The sequence below is a fragment of the Hibiscus syriacus genome, unplaced genomic scaffold (assembly GCF_006381635.1).
Source record: "Hibiscus syriacus cultivar Baekdansim isolate YM2019G1 unplaced genomic scaffold, ASM638163v2 tig00110597_pilon, whole genome shotgun sequence".
NCBI classification, from domain to species: Eukaryota; Viridiplantae; Streptophyta; class Magnoliopsida; order Malvales; family Malvaceae; genus Hibiscus; species Hibiscus syriacus.
In genome coordinates this window covers 616686-638030 of record NW_024062795.1, presented here as the reverse complement: position 1 = coordinate 638030, position 21345 = coordinate 616686, and the positions used below count along the sequence as shown (strand labels likewise).

Sequence of the window (21345 nt, the reverse complement as noted above, 5' to 3'; positions counted from 1 at the left end):
AATTTTAATATATTTTAGATATTTTTTATTTTATTAAAAATATATTTCGTTCTCTTAAAATTATATAAATTTGTCTCTTTCTAAAATTTTATAAGTTCGTCATCTAACATAAAATCATGTATTGGTTCATATCGCTAAACAAAACATGTAGGACGTGTTTGCAATGTTTGTGTTATGAATGTATTACGTACCAGCTAAATATAGTCAAAGAATTTTGAAGCAAAAAGCTAGCCTGCGTGATAAAAAGTCTGGAAGTAATGCCATGGTGATTCTGATCAGAAAAAAAGAATATATATATATATATATATTTATGGCTTAATAAACTTTTTAATATATAAACTATTTTAAATAAAATTTGATGTCTAAAGAATATTTTGTTAAAAATAAGTGTCTAACGTTTTCTCTATTACAGTTTTAGGTATCTGTTATAATTTTTAATTTTTCAATAATAAAAATATTATTTTTTTAAAAAAGAAAAAATTAGAAAAATCAAACCATCCCATGTCGTCCCTCTCCCTCTCACCTCTTACTGCAAAGGGTCACCATCGATCGGGTTTTGTTCAGAGCAGAACGAGGAATACAACAGTGACAGTCGTGTAACGTACGGATGATTGTAGTCGTCGAAATCGTTGAAAAAACATCAACAAAAAACCTAGAAATCCGACAACCTTTTCAGCATTTTTCACAACGATCGGCGCGGTTTCACAATAGGTGGAGACTAAATTTTGATAGCGACGACGAGACGGTTCTAATGGTATCAAAGGTGACGACTGCAGACCGACGGTGGCTGATCGGTGGCAAAAGATGTAAAACTTGAGTGTTTTTTTTGTTTTTTTAAATAATTTTTAAAATTTTATATGTGGCGCGTTTCAGATAACGACCAAATTTAACAGTCATTACAGTTCATGTACCTAAAAGTATAACGTTAGAAACGTTATGCACCTATTTTAACGAAAAATTCTTTAAGTACCAAATTATATTTTGAGATATGATTTAGGCACTAAAAATGTATTAAGCCTATATTTATCATGGGAGAATGGAGATTAAGGGTAGGGCTGTAAAATCAGGTAATAGGGCAGGTTTCAGTCGGATCTTGGCAGGTCGGGTAAAATCGGGTACAAGTCAATTTAGGTTGATTTGACACCAGATCCAGATCGGGTTCAGGTCAGGTCAAATCAGTTCGGGTTATTTTAAGGTTGATTTGACACCAGATCCAGATCGAGTTCAGGTCGGGTAATTTTCAGTTCGGATCGATGTCAGTTCAGTAAAAACAATTCAGGTCCGAAGCAGATAAAGACCAGGTTAATTTAGGTTCGGGTTGACTTCAGTCGGATCTCGTTCAGATCGGGTCACATCATTGACAGATAAAATTCAGGTCGGATGATTATCGGATACGGATTGAGTTCAGGTCGGGTCATTTTTATTTTTTTAGATTAATTATTTTGTCATATTTCGTGATTGTTGAATTGGAAGTTGTAATTGTATATGATTTCGAGAAAAATAAGAGAAAAATAAATATTCATGGATCAATTTTGAAAAAAAAATAAATTTAACAAATTTGAAGAATGTAAAATTACAAATAAAATCTTAAAATATAAATTAAACAACACACATAGGTAATGACTAAATCGAAATAAATTTAAAATGTGAGGTTTAAATTAATATAAAAAATGACTAAATTAAACAAATTTAAAAAATTATGGGCCAGTTACAAAAATATAATAAATAACAACTAACAATGGAATATGCAAATATAAATTTAATGACTAAATTGAATACATATAAAAGTTAGAGACTTAAAATTGAAATAAATTATAAAAACACAAAAGGGTTAAATCAAATAAATGAAAAATATACTAACTTGCATTCATTCAAAAAATTGAAAAAATATAATATATATAATAAAAAATTATATATAAACTATATTTATATTATAAACTATATAATTATTATAAACTATATATAAATTATATTTATGTGCACTATATATAAAACTATGTATATAAAATTATAAACTATATTTATATTATAAACTATATATTATTATAAGCTATATATATAAATTATGTTTATGTGAACTATATATAAATTATATGTATAAACTATAAAAAGTATATAGTTTATAAACTATATTTATTAATATAGTATATATATAAACTATATATGTATAAACTATATAATTATATGTTTATTATATTATATATATATATGTATGTATAATAATTATAATATATATATAATATATATATATATATATATATATATATATATTAAAAAAACACTATGCATAAACTATATAAAATAATAAATTATATAGTTTATAAAAATCTTAAACCCTGAACATAAACCCTAAATCCTAAACATTATAAACTATATATATATAGATACATTTGATAATTCATATATAGTTTATATAAACAATAGATTATATAAATTATATATGTAACATTAACCTATAGTCTATAAACAATAGTTAATATATGTAACTTATAGTATGTGTATACATGCAATGTAAACTATATATGTAACTTATAGTATATGTATACATGTAATGTAAACTATATGTAACTTATAGTACATGTATGTATAAACTATGTATAGTATATATATATATATATCACATAAAGTAAATTACTTATATAGTTTATAGAAACAATATGCATAAACTATATAAATTAATAAAGTATATATTATATAACCCTAAACCTAATACCCTAAACTCTAAATCCTAAACTTTAAATCTTAAACCTTAACTCTTACCTATGTAATTTACATATGAACTATAGTTTACATATTAACTATATATAGTTATTAGTGAACTACAAACACTATATTTAAAAAATTGCATTCGTTTAAAAAATTGAAAACAAAATAAATATATATATATATATATAAATAAGTTATATATAAACTATATATAAACTATATAACTAATATGTATAACTATAAAAAGTATATAGTTTATAAAATATAATTATATTAATATAATATATATTATAAATACTATGTTAAAATATATAAAATATATAGTTTATAAATTATAATTTATATTAATATAGTATATATATGTATGTATAACTAATATAAGTAATCTATAGAATATATATATATATATATATAGTTTATAGAAACACTATGCATAAATTATATTAAGTAATAAAGTATATGGTTTATAAAAACCCTAAACCCTAACTAAACACCAAACCTTAAATCTTAAACCCTAAACATTGTACATAAATAATAGTTAATATGTGTAACCTATAGTATATGTATACATGTAAACTATATATGTAACTTATAGTATATGTATGTATAAACTATGTATAGCATATATAAACTATATATAACCTATAATATATTTATATAAACAATATATTTATAAGTTATATAAACTATATATGTAACCTATAGTTTATAAGCAATAGTTTATATTAGTGTACTATATAGTTTATACTTTATAACCTATTGTATATTTATAAACTATAGTTTATATTAATGTTAATTATCTTAACTATAATTTATATTAATATAGTATATAGTTTATAAACTATACAATATAATTTATAACATATAGTTTATATTAATTAATTTTATAGACTATTTTATATTAATATTAATTAAAATTAAACTATATTATATTAATATAAGTTAATATTAATTATAAATATTTTAATATTAATTATAAATATCATTTTCTCCCGCCTCTTCCCGCCAAACCCTCCCTCCTTTGTTTTCGGTCTCTATTCTTCCCCGCTCATCATCCAAAATTATGTTTCCCTCGTTTTGCCTCTTCTTCCCCACTCAGCATCCAAAAGTTGCCGAACACGGGTCAGTAAGGGATCTGAGTTGCAGGCTCAGTTGAACTCGGTTCTGGAGGAGTTGAAGACAACGATTACCCTTCTCTGTTCTCTTGCCACTCGCTGAGTCCGCCCGGTTATTTTAACCCCTCTCGCCCTATTCTCACTCTCTCTTTGATTTTCTCTACTTCCAAACAACGTTTGTTCTCTTTCGTTACTAATAATCTCTTTATTGTTCCCTTTTTGGCTATTTCTAAAGGAGCGGTGGAGATCCGTTTATCTTTTTAACTTTCTGGGTAAGGTTAGATTCTTCATGTAAATCTTCTCTCTTAATTCTTTTGGCGGTGAAGTTTCTTCCCTTGATTTTGATTTGTTTGATTATTAGTGATAGATATTTGGATATGGTACCCATTTTTTGTTCCAAAGTAGTTTTTTAATTGTCAGAGAAACCAAGGACATTGGTTCAAACTATTTCACCAGTTTAGAATAATGATTTATGTTCTTGAAGTTGCAACCAACTGGATGTTTCTGATACACTTAAGGCTCTCTGCAACTGGGTTAATTTGGATTTTTTTAATTGTAAATATGACATGCAAATTTCATGTGCCAGAACCTATAAGGCAGGTAATCCAAGTTTGTTGCTTTCTGGTAAAATTATGAATCTGTTCGGGCAAATTAACATGAAACCAATTATGTGAAATGCTTAATCTTTTAGCTTGTTTGATTTCTTGTATATTGTTTGTCGTAGTCTTAAATGAATATGTGAAACTACACTGGTATTTGCAATTCTTATATGATATAGTTTAGTCACTGGGATCAATTATTTAGAAATAAGAAACTTGAACCTTTATTATTATTGTTTTAGCTTTGTTGCTTTGGCAATATGTTTGTGGAGCTACGTATTGTTAGTTTTTTATGTGCATCAATTATTTTCAGATTATTACATTTGATAGCTATGGTGTTTCGGGTCATTGCAACCATGGTGATGTGCATCGTGGGGCAGTGTAAGCTAAAATCATTTCATACTCTTCAACTCAATTGCACATAAGTAACATTTTAATTGTTCATAGCATAAAGCATTAGAAGAAAATAAAATGTGTTATTGCCTACATATAACTATTTAATGATAACTCACCTTTTCCATAATTTTTTTATTATTGAAAAGAGAATATTAATTTTTCTTTTAAATTTTTAGGGTGTTTAATGGTCCCTGAAACTATTGGAATTTGAGATTATGTCTTATTTATTCCCTTCAAAGGTAACTTAATATTTTATATTATTATGTTTATTTAATAAAAGTTTCAAATAGTTCATTAATAATTTTTTTTGTAGGGTGCCTTTCAAGAAGCAATATTTGGTGCTTGATTTTGCATTATTCTATTTTATATTGTTTGTTTCTGTTTGATATTGTTTGTTCTACTTGATATTTGTAAGGGTTTGGTAAAGTCGGAAATGTTTGGCACTGTTGGTCATCGAATCCCTTTGGCTTTATTACTGATTGTATGTTTCTTAATACAGGATGCTTGTTGAATTGATGCAATAATGCTTGATGAATTTGTACATTGATGCTTGCCGGTTGTGCTGCCTATTACTCATTGATGCCTTGTAAATTATTGTTGTTGGGTGTGACTCAAATCAATTTTTGAACCTTATAAATTCTTATCTAATAGTATTCATGTGGAATGATGGTGACATTTTGACTTTTAAAGCTAGAAAGTTGCATATAATTAACATGTTGGCAACATTTTGGTATAAAGGCTTGATGATGATATTTCTGATAGTATAGTCATGCTTTTAGCCTTGTAAAACTTTAGCTATAAGATTTGAGAGCATTTATTTCAACATAAATTATTTTGTTTAGTTGATTTATTGTAATTTAGTGTTTCGAGTATAATAAAATTAATTTCATTTATAATTTTTTGTTTTAGTATTTGTAATGTTATTCAAATTTCAAATATTTAATAAGTTCATTATTTTAATTAATATATTTTTATTTTAAAATTTCAAGTTAAGTTATACTTAAATTATTAATTAATTTTCACATTAAAAGTAATTAGATTTATGAATATTTTAACTTAATTAATATAATTTAATAAAATCAAGTTCAATAAGATAATATTTAAATGTAATTTAGTGATTGTAAATACTGTTGTGTGATGCTCATAATTTAATTAATATTCAGCTATTATCAATTTAATTATTAATCATGTTTAATTTAACATTCAGTTATTATCAATTTAATTATTATTTTATGCCAAAATTATCATATTTTAATGTAAACTATTAATATATGTTACATAATATATGTTATTCATATTAAACTGTATTAATTTTCCTTTTGCATTATAATAATGTTTTATCTAATTTATATTTAAAATAATTTTATTAAATAATTTTATATAATAGTTCTATTTATTAATATAAGTATCATAATAAATATTTTATTATAACATTTAAAAAATAATCATATTATATTTTAATTACATCATAAGCTAAAAAAACTGATAATTTATAAGATTTTCAGGTAATATAAGTCAGGTAAATATCAGATCAGATCATTAACAAGTCGGATCATTTACAGGTCGGTTAAAAATAAGTCAGGTTAAAACATGTCAAGTTGAAAACAAGTCAGGTTGAAAACAGGTCGGGTAATACCAGTTATTTACAGGGCAATCTCGGGTTCGGGTTCATATTAGTCGATGCAGTTCGGTTCGGGTATCATATTTCGGTTCTATTCGAGTTCAGGTCGGATGCAGGTCGGGTTCGGATCCACAATTTCCAGGTCCAATCGGGTTCAAGTCAACACCAGTTCCGACTCGAGTCGGTTTCAGATCGCCACAGTACAGGTCAAAAATAATTTTGACTCGGGTCGATTTCAGTCAATTTTACAGATCGGGTCAACTTTTTACGGCCCTAATTAGGGCGATATGAAGGGGGAAGTTGAGAATTAATAAAAAAATAAAATGAAGGGATGGTTAAACCGGACAATCATGGCAATTATTTATATATATATATATATTCAAAAGTGCTTTTTCTGATGTTTGCGCCAGTTGTTCCTTACTCGGAGATATGATGGCAGTTCAGGTCACTCATCGCTTCTGTGATCTGTCCCTTGTACCCTACATTTAGCCTTAACCATGGTTATCGTGGTTGAGAACTTAATAAACATATGGGATGCTTATATCCTCACCAATAAGATATGGACCTAACTAATAAAATTAAAATCAATAACAGCTTTTTTTTAACTATCATTAATTTAGACTAATTTTTTATATTTATTTATGTCCATATCAACATTAAATCTTTGTCTCTTCTTCAACCTCTGAACTTTCATTGTTTAGCTCCATGCTATGACTTTACTACCCTTGATGAAAAAGATGCTTTCCTGCTCATCACCATCAACTCTTTGGATGTTGTGGAGAATACATACATATCTTTGTTCATAGTTTTATGTAAACCAAGGACAGCAGGATACTTAACCCAATTCATATCAATCTGGTTCACTTTCCAAACCTTTTTCCTTTCTTTTTTTCTTCAATGGTTGATTCTGAATTTGAAATTGCAGGCATTTTGCTAAATTTTTATTGCTGTGACCGTTGGGTTGTTCTCATTGATTTTGATTCTCTCACACTTTCTGGTAAAAGGTTCAGTTCGTATCCAGTTCTTGTTGCATGTTTGTTTGTTTCTCGAGCATGTTTGTTTGTTTCTCGAGCATTGTGGTCATATAAACTCTGTAAAGATCCATTTTTGGGCATTAATCTCTTCAAGTTATAACCCGTGTCATATTTTAATCCCCCTGGGTGATTCGAACACAGAGCATTGATTCATGCCTTTCAACTTGTCGTTTTTCTAACAATAGGTGCAGCAATGTGGTTTGCTTTAGGACATTGAGTTTGTTATTCCTTCGAAGTCATGCCATGGCGATTGTAGTTAACAAGAGGAGGGAATTAAGAAGTTGAAGAAGAGACAGAGATTTAATGCTAATATGGAAATAAATAAATAATTAAAAATTATGCCTAAATTAATGATGATTAAGAAAAAAAATTGTTTATATGTTTTAATTTTATTGGTTGGGATCATATCCTATGTGATGAGGAGGTCTATAAAATAATTTCTCCTATTTATTATCCATTATCATTAAAAATAAAACATCCTTAAATTTGTGTATGATGTTTTTTTAATAGGATATATATTTCTTTAATCTTTTTAGTATATTATCTATGTTGTTTATGATTTTTAAAATCTTTAAATTATAAAGAGTTGTATAGTTCAAAATACTTGAATTTATGTATTAAATTATTATAACAATAATAATATCAACTAAATTTATTTATATTGAAATAATTATTTTTATACATGAATCTATTCTAGTCGTCTTTCTCTTACCACGTGAATTAAAGTTTTCTTGAACTACCTCTAAACAAGGGGGTTCTTTTTTAAATCAAGTTGAGGCGGCTTGGATATTTTTTTAGTAAAACATTTATTTGAAATAATGTCAAGATTTCAACCTATATAATATTATTAAAATATATAATAAACATTTATATAGCAATCCATCATAAATGCGGTACATATAATATATCATTAAATAAATTATGTTTATTAAAAGATGTTAAAAATTTTAAGTATCTCTCTGTAATCAATCCTTTATAAAAGTTTAATTTTAATTATAATACAATTTATATCTTTTTAGAGAATTGATAATTCTATAACCCAAATAATAACATATTCATATTTGATCTATATACTTGTATCATCCTTATCACTGGCTCCATTATGCCCAGTCTTGAGTAGCATCTGGACCAAAGACTTATTAAACTTAAATGACCCTTGGCCACTTTCCCTGGCTTGGAGGGATTTGCAAACCAAACTGTCCATTTTAATTGACAAATATGAACTTTTTAATGAATTCACTATATCGGTTTAAATTTATATTCATGTACAAATTAAATTATTTTAATAATTAAGAGATTTATTGGTATTTTTAAAATATTATACGTTCTGAGTTTTATTAACCAATTGATAATATATAAACATCATGTATACATAATGTTCGAACTCAAATCTTTAGAAAATAATACACTCTTTAATCACAAATTCATTTGATAAATTTATTTATATAAATATTTTTATTTCTTCACATTTAAGATAATTATTTTATAAATTACATTTTTAACATAAAATATCATCTTTCACTTAGATTATGAATATAATATATTTAATTATTAATAATCAAATTTTGAAATCATAGAGTTGGTTAAATAAGTTGTAAACAGTTTGATATCGCTTGAATAAAGTCTTGAGTTCGAGTCATTATGTATGTATAAAATTCTTGTTAAGAAACTCACCAAAATTAAGTATACGATATGGGTTTGTTCAAATTAATTAAGACGAAGCCTTAAAACTAGAGTAAATCAAACTTTAAACAAACATTTTATAAACTTTTGGATACTACAGATTAGAATTATGAAATTAATAATTTCCAAATGGGCCCGATTGGTGGGTGCAACTATAAAGGCGCCTGTTCTAGATTACCCAATATCAAGCCATTATTTAAAGATTCAGGCATTCAGACAAAATCATTCTCATGTCTTCTCTAAAAGAAAACTCTTTTCCAAAATTAAAAAAAAGCCCTCAATCATCGTCGTCCACAAAGGAAACAATCTATCTTCAACTGTAATATCCATGGACAGCTCCTCAGCAAACTTCCACGTTGTTTTTTCAGGCAACAATGATTCTTTGATAACCCCTTGTCTCGCTTATCAATTCGACCTCGACGACGCAATCACGATGCCGGAAAACCCTCTTTGATGATCCCTTTCCTATCTCATCAATTCGAACTCGACGAAGCTATTACGATGTCGGAAAACCTCAAGCCAGGCAACAAGAACTCGCAAGTCTTGTTTCCGACATGCCGGAGTTAATCATGCCGCCGGAAGCTGTTCGGTTTGTATGGAGAGTTTCGAGAAATCCGAGGAAACTGCAAGACGGATTTCGTGCGGCCATGTGTATCACCATAACTGTATTACCGGTTGGCTCTTGAATGGAAAGAGCAATTCTTGCCCTCTCTGCCGCCATGAAATATCCGGCTGATGGATGATATAAGCTTAATTATTTTATATTTTAGCTTCTTAATTAATTACTTTCACCGGTAGTTTTTTTTAATGTTGTTGGCGAAATCAATATAAAAACATCAGTACCTTTATACTATTTTTATATAAAATACAGTATCGGTTGATGTCTAAATCTGAGTTTAGGACAGGTTTATACTTGGTTCAAAGTGAGATGATGTCTAAATCTGAGTTTGGGACATGTTCCAAAATAACAGCATGGAAGTGTTTGGTTGTACTTTAATATTACTGTAATATTCCATTTAGATGAGTCCATAATTAATCTTACTTTTAATATTTTATTTTTTCTATTAAATATTCGTGTAGATAAAAATCATTAATTGATTATAATTATCATACTTTATTGATGTGATTTTTATGAGTTAAAAAATTTTATGTATCATATATCACATCATTTATGATCATGATATGATATGTTTCACTCAAGATGATAATATAGAATATGATACACCAATAATTAAATACATATATAAATATTAAGCTAGCAACATGCGTTAAACATTAATCAACTCGTGATTTTCATCTAACATGGTCGCTTTGATCAAAGATTGAATCGTTGAGAGTTAAAATATCAAAAGAAAAGAAGAATATGAATTAAGAAACTATCTAAATAAACATTGAACGCTAATTTTAATATTATACATTTAACTAATATCTAAACAATTTTTTAATAACTAAGCACAAATGAAAATTTTAAAAAGAATATTGAAAATAATAAAAATAAGGGGCATGTTTATGAGAGAAAAAAAAAGATAGTTTAGGGACTCTTCTAACCTACATGAATCAGTACTTATCTATCATTATATGTCTAATACAGTTACTGTGCGTTGGGGAAAATGATCAAAACTACGAGCGCTTAGATTAGTGAAAACGGTTAAGCAACTTCAAAGTTCAGTAGCGGTTCTAGCATTTAGTCATATGATGTATGAAATTTGTCATTTCCTCCTTAATTGCACAATTGGATGCTGATTTCAACCTTATCAATTATTAAACAAAATACTTCGTTAACAATTCAATAATAATTAACGGTCAAATGACTTTTTTATAAAAATAATATTATTCTCTTTAGATTTTTAAAAATTTATATTTGCATGTATACATCATCAATTAATTAAAAAATTATGAATATATACTCACCTTAAATTATTAAATAATAATAATTCAATAACATTACTTTGCCCTTTTATGTATCATTTTCTTGTTTCACGTATACGTACAATTGACTATCTTTGGCGAAGTTTGAGATGTTGCCGTGAACAAAAATTGGAACGTTAGCCTTAGGCACGTAAAACTATATAAAGTGCAAACAACAAATGCTGGAAATGAATAATAATCTATCCCGAAAAAAAAAGAAGCAAATTTATGACAATATTATGGGAATAATACACTTTTTTAATGTTTTTACCAAAATTACGCCCAAACAAATTATTGGTCAAAATGAAACCTTCTAATAAAGTTATGTGTACGTCATCCAAATGGTATCTCCCACATTAACGTTAATTAGGGCTAAAATAAAAGAATAAAGATTAATAGATCACAAATTATACGAATTTTATTAAAAAAAAATAATGTGTGCGATACATGTTGAAGATGCGTATGAGCACGAGTATGAGTCGATTGACAAATACAATGACATACATATGTATGTGTTATCTTTAATCACTCAATTAGTCTTATTGAGAAGAAATGTTTAAACACTTTAAAAAAACATATAAATAATGTGAGATTTGAGAAAATAATGTCAAAAACTTTTACTCTTGAGCTGTCAAAGAGAATTCTTAAACTTGAATATGCTAGTATCGGTATAATAATTAAAGACAGTTTTGGATATTATGATCTCAAGTATTTCAAAAGGAAACATGTATCTTTAACAACCGTACTAATACAAATTTAATCAAGTTTAAAAATTGTCTTAAATTCTTATATACTATTGTACTCAAATAAGTCTCTAACCTTAAATTAATTAGGATAATTTGCACATTTAGTACATAAATTATTACTTTGGGCATGTTTTAGTATTTAAACTTTCATTTTTTTCAAAACCATACCTAACGTTTAATTTTTGTTTTTTAGTATCCATCATTTAAAACATAATGGATGGGATGACGTGGTATAGCTCCGGTGGACAGACGACCAAGTAGAACGATGAATCACGAGAGAATGATAAGTTAACCAACATAGTCCAGATTTAAGCCCATCGGACGATGGACCATGAAGATCGAAAGATGAAGAAATTGAAGAGTCAATCATCGATTTGGGGAGATTAAGATGTTTCGATGAAATGGAAGTTGGAATCACGTCCAAGGGTAAAAAAGGTGTGGACTAAAAAGTTTGGGCTTCATCGATCGACGGATGAGACAGCCGAAGATTGTAGACATGATGGCCGATGAGCTCGTCCGTTAAGTTTTTAACAACATGCACTAAAATGAAATAAAATTTATACGTTAGTATGATTTTGAAACAAATGAAAGTTTAGGTACTAAAACGAACAAAAACTGTAGTTTAGGTATTAATATGCAGTTTACCCAATTAATTAATATCTAACTAAATCCTAAACATAACTCGTTTTAATTAGTTACATACAAATAAATAATATAAAAACTTATTTCAAATAATAAAAGTATAAGGGCCATACTTATGAAAATATGTAGTGTAGGGACTCTTAACCTACTTAAATCAATATTTACCTATTCGTAGATATCTGTAGGGACGATAGACTAATGTTATCTCACTTGATTTTATTATATGTGTAAATCATCTCCTTAATTAAGCCCTATTTTTTACTGTACAATTAATTTGATTTGGTTCTCAAGATTTTCATATTAATTTTGAGTTTTACTTTTTTTATTTAATTTGAAAAAATAATAATTTTATTTTATGATTTTTAACATTATTTGATAATTTTTCGATTTTATAAATATTTATTTAATTTAATTGTTTAATTAAATAAAAATAATCTAGAATTTATATGATATTTTAAAGTTATTAATTGTTTGAGATATAAAAATAAGGAACTAATTATAAATTAAACAAAAAATAATTCAATTTGATTCATAATTATAATTTTAAATTTATGAACTATTAATAGTCAAGATCAGAACAAACTCAAAATTTTATGTTATGAACGAACTTCTAAAATTTTAAATATTCAAAGGGAACGACTCTCCACACTCACCCACTTCGATCAATCTCTAATCAAAATATTTTAATTAAATTTTGTATTTATTCAATCTCTTTGCTCACTCCTAATATCTAGTTTTTTTTTAATAGTCCTAATATAATTATTGTGCAGCGAGGAAGGGTGATTAAAACTAACAACCTTCTAGATTAATGGCAAAAAGTAGATCAAATATAAGAATTTGTGAGCCAAGAAAGGGCCATCAATATAAGTGCCTCTTAGATTAATGACAAACAATAAGAGAATAGATTTAAATCTGAACAATTTTTAACACGAAAGTCAAGACTTTCATTTAAAATCAGAAGAAATTATAAAACGTTAATTTTAATTGTGATGATTATAAAATAATATATGTTGAAATTTTTTCTAAAATTGTTGACAAAATTCACACTTTGTATACACAACTGTTCAAACCCAAAGATCAAAACTCCATTTTTAATAACGAATCACTTAATGAATTTTACTAAAATGTAGTCCCTCTTGATCAAGATGGATGTTTCTATGGACTTTTCTCCTCAAAGTGAAAAAGAAATTGATGGGAAATGATCACATTTTTGGAAAAGAATTCCAGAGGAGCAAACGGGCAAACTTGGCTATCGATGATGATGTCAAGGAACAACTTGTAATCTCCATTTTTCTGAAGTATTGTGACATTTTAAAAAATGGAATACCTACGACTTATGAATTTTTAAGGGAACAACTTATAGTCTCCCTAATTGCAAACTTGAACGTTAATTTCAACTCTATCAATAAAAAAGAGTTTTTTTTTTCTTTTTAAATAAAAGTAATTTTTATTAAAAAGTAAAATGTCTAAAATTACAATAAAAATGTATAATTATCACGTAGACTAAATATTAATTTAAATATTTTCCTATAATTATGACACAAGAAACTAGCTAGCTACTTTAGTTATACAAGGATCATACATAAAAAAAAAGTTAAAATTCAACCAAAATACTAATATATCTCATTGATTTTATTATATATTTTTAATAATGATTATTTATCGTAATGATCATTTATCGTGAATACTATTTGAGAAAATAATAATAGTAATTTTTTTGGAATAGTGGGTGTGATTATAATCTTATATTTGTTCATTATTTTTAGTCATTGACAATTCATATACCTTATAAATGCAGTTGTTTGAATCCATAATCTTTAAAAAGAATAACACTCCTTTTAATTACTGATATCACTTACTGGGTCGATAATGATAATATAATTACCTCTCATTTTCTAGGTATATAATATTTTTATAAAAATGTTGTTTTGAATAATTTTATCTTTGAAGAATATTATTTTATTAATTTACTTATTTTAAAGAAAACATGCTCATAGGTTGAATGGTCTGTTTGACTCAATTCAAATATAATTAAAATAAATATTATTTTTAATTTAATTATAATATATATATATATTAAATAAAAATATACTATTACTTTATATTTAATTAAAAATGAATAATTTAAGGAAGGCATCCCGAGTCAAGCCTGTGCTTGGATACATATATATATTTTAAATCGCTCAGTTCAGTTTATAGACATCTCTATTCCGTGTATATATATATACATGATTAAAAAATGCAATTATTTTCTATAAATATTTAATAAGCTAATTATAGAATTAGAGTTTGTGGTATTTTTCTCTATTTTTTTCTTAGTTGTCGTTATTTTTTCTTCATTATTTTGTGATCGGTGATAGCGTTAGTGTTGGTGCTGATAGCCAACTATGATATTCATTTATTTCCTTTGTTTTATATAAAGTATATTTTTTATTTAAATAATTATGTCTTTATGGCACACATTCTTCTGTCTTATAGCACGCATTATTCTGTCTTTATGATAGGTTTTTCTCTGTCTTTATGGTATGTTTTCGGTCATTTGGTTATTGTTTTCGTTTATCATTCTTTCAGTGTTGGATTAAACATAGTTACGACTGATTAAGATGACGCTTATTTGTTATTATGTTGATTTCTTTGCTTTGGACCATCAAATTGGATTTGGATAAACAATTTGCGTTCGTGGATAATATTTTTATGTCGCTTGATTTTTATTTACAGTTTATCGGTGGTCTTTCAATAATTTCATCTCTTTTTGGGTTGTTTGTAAATACAATCCTATATGTTTATTTACCTTTTGTTTAAGTTTTTTGATTATGTTTTTTCTTTGTTTGGTCATTCTGTGATCTTAAGTGGCTAATTTTCTTGTGTTAGGAGAATATATTTATCATATTTAGTTTACGGTTATAAACTTTCATTAATTTAAATATTTTTATTTTTAATAAAATTAGCGGCTTTTATTAAAAAATATACTAATTAAATTAACAATATAATAGATATAAAATCTAATCGGAGTGTAATGGAAAGAGTTAAACAAAATTTCATACTAGTATATTCTAATTTAATATTAAAAATTAATCTGATTACAATGTAAGAAAAAATATTTACTTTGAGATAGTATAATATAATATATGTACATAATTTTTTTTAATCAATTAACAATATATATATATACCTTAAATATATATATATTTAAATTAAAATATAATTTTATTTTATCACGGTGATGTTAAGTTTACATCTACCTGATTTTTTAGTTACAAAGAATGATAGGGCCTGGTTTAATGGAAAAGAGCTCACCTTTTCTAGACGGTCAAATTTGTCCCACAAATCAGGTCCTAATATAAAGTTTTAAGACATTGCAGTTTCAGGTCTTAAACTCCTCTCTCCCTCTCTCTCTCTCTCTCTCTCTCTCACTCCGGCGAGCGGCTCAGCAAAGTTCAATGTTGTCCGTTTCAGGAAACAATAACTTTGTAATAATCCCTTATCCCACTCAGCAATTCGACCTCGACGATGCAATTACGATGCCGGAAAATCCTTCTGTAATCATCCCCTATATCACTCATCAATTCGACCTCGACGAAGCAATAACGATGCCGGATAATCCTCAATCCAGGCAACAAGCAGTAACCGGTCTGGTTTCCAACATGCCGACCGTTGATCATGCCGGCGGTAGCTGTTCGGTTTGTATGGAAAGTTTCGGTAAATCCGAGGAAGCTGCTAGACAAGTTTCGTGCGGCCATGTGTATCACCATAACTGTATTACCGGTTGGCTTTTGAACGGAAACAGCAATTCTTGCCCTCTCTGCCGCCGTGAGATTTCTGGTTGACGAGATTATATATCCGTAATAATTATCTGGGTAAAGTACACAAATAGTATCACGACTATAAGATAATACTTTTTTAGTTCCCCAATTATTAAAATTTATAAAATGGTCCCTAATTACTTTTTTGAGTCTCTCGACTATAAACAATTGCAAAAGGGTTATCCGACAATCATTATGTTCTAAGCTTGTCCTTTTTCATTTAAAAAAAACGGTCGTATGAGTTGGATGTTAACATGTTAACTAAGATATGATAGTTGTTTCAGATTATGAAATCAAATTTTATCATATCTCAATCAACAAGTTAACGTCTAACTCATACTGTTATCAATTTTTTAACGAAAAATGAAGAGTTTGTGACATAATAAATATTCATGTGACCATTTTGTAACTTTTAATAGTTGAGGTGTTCAACAAAGTAACACATTATAGTCGAGAAATCATTTTTGTAATTTTAATAATTGGGGACTCAACAAAATAATATATTATAATTAGAGGATCATTTGTGTACTTTACTCTAATAATTTATATTTAGCTTCTCAGTTATGTTCGCAGGAAGTTCTTCTTTAATTATCTAATGTAAAAAAACGTTAATCCCAAGTCTTGAATCATAATTAACTACTTTTTAGTGCAATAATAATGTATCAATTAAATTATATTTTATTTCATTGACTAATTTTTTTTATTTTAATTCAAATTTCATTTAGCGAATTAATCTAAATATTTCTATATTTTCTTATTACTTCAAATAAAATATAGTATCAGTTTATATATTTTATAATATTAAATATGTTGACAAAATTAATACAAAATTACGAGAAATGTGTCCGGATATCTTATTAATCTTGCTTCAATCGCTAATAAATAATTCACGAACTTTTATTTATATAAGACTTTATTGTGTTTAAGGGTACAAGTAAAATTACCCTAACTCATAATAATTAATCTGAAACAAAATAATTCATAATTAGACAAATTTAAATTAGAACAATTCTTGATAAAATCCACACATAATATAAATAAGAAACATAGAAAAAATCCACACATTTATAATAGAATTCAAATATAGAAGCTCAAAATCTCAATAATATTCGTCTTTTTATTTCTATTCTTACTTAGATACGAGTTTAATATTTGAAATCAAAGAAAAAAAAACTAACACTTATTTTTGTAGAATAAAAATATAAAAAACGTATTAAAAACGCTAAAGTTATAAAACATTTAAAATATATATAACAAATCATGTTATACTAATTAAATTTATAATTTTTAAGTGTAATTTATATGATTGTTTAAACTTATATTTTTTTGAGGTATGATAAAGTGTTTTATTAAAATTTAATGATTTATAAAAGATTTTTTTGAGATTATAATTTTTGAAAATATTTTATAAATTTAAATAAATTATATATTTTTATTTTTTTAATTACTGGTTAAAATTACAAAAATTATCAAAATAAAGTTATAGTTATAGTTGAGATACCAAATGAAACATTACCCATTAGTTTTAATGTGCTGCATCATCCCTTCACTGCAACTAATGACAGTTAACAGCTCGGTATCCATTTTATAATAAAATCCAAAAATTGATATCTATTTTATAATTTTTTAAAATTTAATATATAAATTGTAGTGTAAAGTGCAACAGGAATAAGAGAATCTGAATAAAAGTATTATATCTTGAAAAGTAGAGGAGAAATAAAAAGATATCACTCTAAATTTTCTATACTGGAGTCTTGACCCATCCTTAGTCAATAGAAAGGTTCAAACTTCACTTCTAAACCCTTGTTCTTATTTCATTTCAATGTTAGAAAATCATATCGGAATTATCTTTATTATTTCGTATAATCAAATTTATATCGATACTAAAAATATTTATATTATCTCACCTTATATGGATTTAAATCTTAATATTTATCTTAGAATATAATACATCTTCACTTAATAAAAAAACTCTAAATCAACTATATATCATGTTTTAAAAAAATAGAATAAATAAAGTGATCTCGGTGGTTAAAGAAAGTATTATTCTCTCTTAAGGTCTTATATTCAAATAATTACATCTATAAAATATGTATATATTATCAATGATTAAAAAATATTATAAATAAATATTATCTTATAATCATTTTATACTATTAAAAAACACAAATTATGTTATTATTATTTACTTGACCTGCTAATGACATGTGCTTGTGGAAGACAAAAACGTAGTTATCAAAAGAGAAAAGGAGAATTGTCATTAAGTGCAAACTTTTCAAAGTGAAGAAAAAGGGTAATGACTGGACTTTTGTTTCCTTTCAACATCATACTTCTGCTTTACTTTCTTCTCTTCTTATCATAATTGTGTATTACATTTATTTTTGGATAAACTATATATTAGTCATCCAACTATCATTTTAATTTTTTTATCGTTAATTTATTTTAAATAATATATAAAGTTACGTTTTAATTCCTTCTTATTCATCTGTTGTTAAAAAGATAACAATAATATTAACACATCACCATAAGGTAATGTGATATTATCATTGACAAAATAAAAAAAAATTCTATACCTACACCTTGTGTAAAATTGATACGTTTATTTATTTATTTTACTCTTATTCAAAATTAAACCTATAGTTACCAATTACCAGTTGGTTAAGTTGATGAGATGTTATATCTCTTAAACAATATCAGAGATTTAAATATAGGTTTTGTGAATGGAGAAAACTGGATTGAAAGGTCACTCTTATAATATGTCTTTGTAACATTTAATTTGAATTAATCAATGATCGAACTTATATTAAGATTAAGATAGATATATTAACTAAAGTTAAATAGACATATTTTTATTCACTAACATTATTATCTTCTTTAGTATTTTTTTTTTTGCAAATCTGAAAATTTTAGCTCATTCCAACTCTTCATGCTTTTAACTTTTTTTTCCACAACCGTGAAAATCTCTTAACAGTCCAACTGTTTATATATATTACAATCCATGATAATCTTTTTTTTTCTCAGCCGTGACAATTTTATAGTTGTTCGAAAATATTTTTTTCCTTGAAATGAATATATTTTACATACTTTTATTAGTTTTTATAATTAATATTTTAATGGTTTAACAGTTAAAATTAATATTTTATTTAGACAGATCACACACATTAAATTTTAAATAAATTAACACAAATCAATCTACCTTAGTGGTTAAAGAGATAGTTATTATTTTTAAAGGTATCAAGTTCAAACATTAAAGATTATAAAGGTGTTTGTGCTTTCATTGTGAAATGATTGAGAATCTTTAGAACAAATATTACTTGTAATCAATCTAGATTAATAAAAAAAGTTAATAAATTTAAAATATCTAGTTATTTATTTTGTATAAAAATTTTAATGATTAAATATACATTAATAATTATATTATTTTAAATGAACATGATAAATAAATAAAAATGTTGAATCGATTCAAATACTTAAAAAATATATAATAATGTTAATAAATTCAGCCATTTAACAACTAAAAATATTAAGTATAAAAAGCTTATGTACATATATACAAGTCAATTTTATAAACTATGAAGTGTTTTTTTAGGGAGAAAGTAATATAATATAATATATAAATAAAAATCAACATTTGACCACGGTAAGTTGGACTTGATACAACAACGGGTGTCATCTGAACAAATAAACGTGCTTACCGCTCACCATGGGATTGATACGTGTGACCCATTAATTTGCATGTTCGTCAATTACATTGATCAACAGTGTTTAGTTTAAGGTTTTAGTTTTTCAATTTTGATTTTTCTGTTAATTACGTTCACTATAATTTTTTCGACTCAACTTTAAAATAGTAAAAGTATATTTACAAGAGCAAAGGTCAATAACAACATTAATGCATATATTACTTCCATGGTATTTCTTAAATAACATTCATTTTCCGATGTTGAGCTCAAATCACAAGTACTGAAGTCACAAACAAAGAGTTTCACACCTGAATACATGGGCGAAGCTTAGGGAGGTGCATTATTCACTTTTTAACCGAATTAATTGATTAAGATTTGATTAATTGATTAATTAATTAGATGTTAAATTAGTTGACTATCAAAATTTTTATAAAATTTATTATTGATTCAAAATCAATTAATTAACCAAACTAACATAAAATATTGAACATTTAATAATATATATATTATACCTTAAACTCAAACCAATTAAGAATAAAGATCAAATTATCTTTAAGATAAATTGCAAATTTAGTATCCTAATTATCACTTGCGTTCCATATTGGTCGCCCAACTATTTTTTCTTTTAAAATCATATCTAACGTTACGTTTTGGTTTTATTTTGGTCATCCACAGTTAAAATATCAAAAATAAAATCATCATCAATTCTAAAAAATATATCGATATATATTAATATTTTTTCTGATTCCGTTGCTGTTTGTATACATAAAAAAAGAATGTTTGATCAGCATGAGAATGACTTCGGATCTACACGTTGCCTTTTGGTTTCGGATTCCGTCATTCCCATTTCATGTAAAAATGGTTAAATCGGGTAGAAGCTTGTTGCATCTGAAGCCTCAATAACTGCATAGTAGTGTTCCAACTTGCCGTCTTCGCTACCAAAGTTACAAACATTTTCCTAGAATATCCAAAATGACCACAACTGAAATTCCCGGTGCCTGTAACTCTGCAATCTCATAACTTTGCGGTGTGTTCTTGGATCATCCCATGTATGCCTGCAAAAGGGAATTTAATACACAACCTTGCATTAAACCCTAAACCCTTGGCATTAACTTCTTACCTTGGGCATTTTGCCCGGTTATGGTAACTTAAGAGTTGGCAAGACCCATAGATTTTGCGACTTCATTAGCAGCTAAAATGTCCGCTTGTTCCTACACACCACATTTAACACGATGATTAGTGATGTATATGAAATAAAGTGTTCATATTTGTCTTTTTGTTGGAGTAATCATGCTATCAACTAAATCATGAGGTGATTACGCATATGATCGTATAGCTATACCTGAAGCCGATGCAACAAATACATCAAGAACAGATGGACAAGCACCTGCACTGATTTTTTTCCGACAATG

The 21345-nt window shown here is 26.4% G+C and overlaps 1 protein-coding gene across 1 annotated transcript; it reads left to right on the top strand.

Annotated features, from left to right (window-relative positions):
• The first annotated feature begins 9708 nt into the window (after positions 1 to 9708).
• Positions 9709 to 16277, top strand: LOC120134724 (E3 ubiquitin-protein ligase Praja-1-like). Its single transcript, XM_039151164.1, has 2 exons — positions 9709 to 9828; positions 15819 to 16277. Exons 1-2 carry the CDS (start codon positions 9709 to 9711, stop codon positions 16275 to 16277), a joined length of 579 nt encoding a protein of 192 aa, XP_039007095.1.
• The last annotated feature ends 5068 nt before the right edge of the window (positions 16278 to 21345 follow it).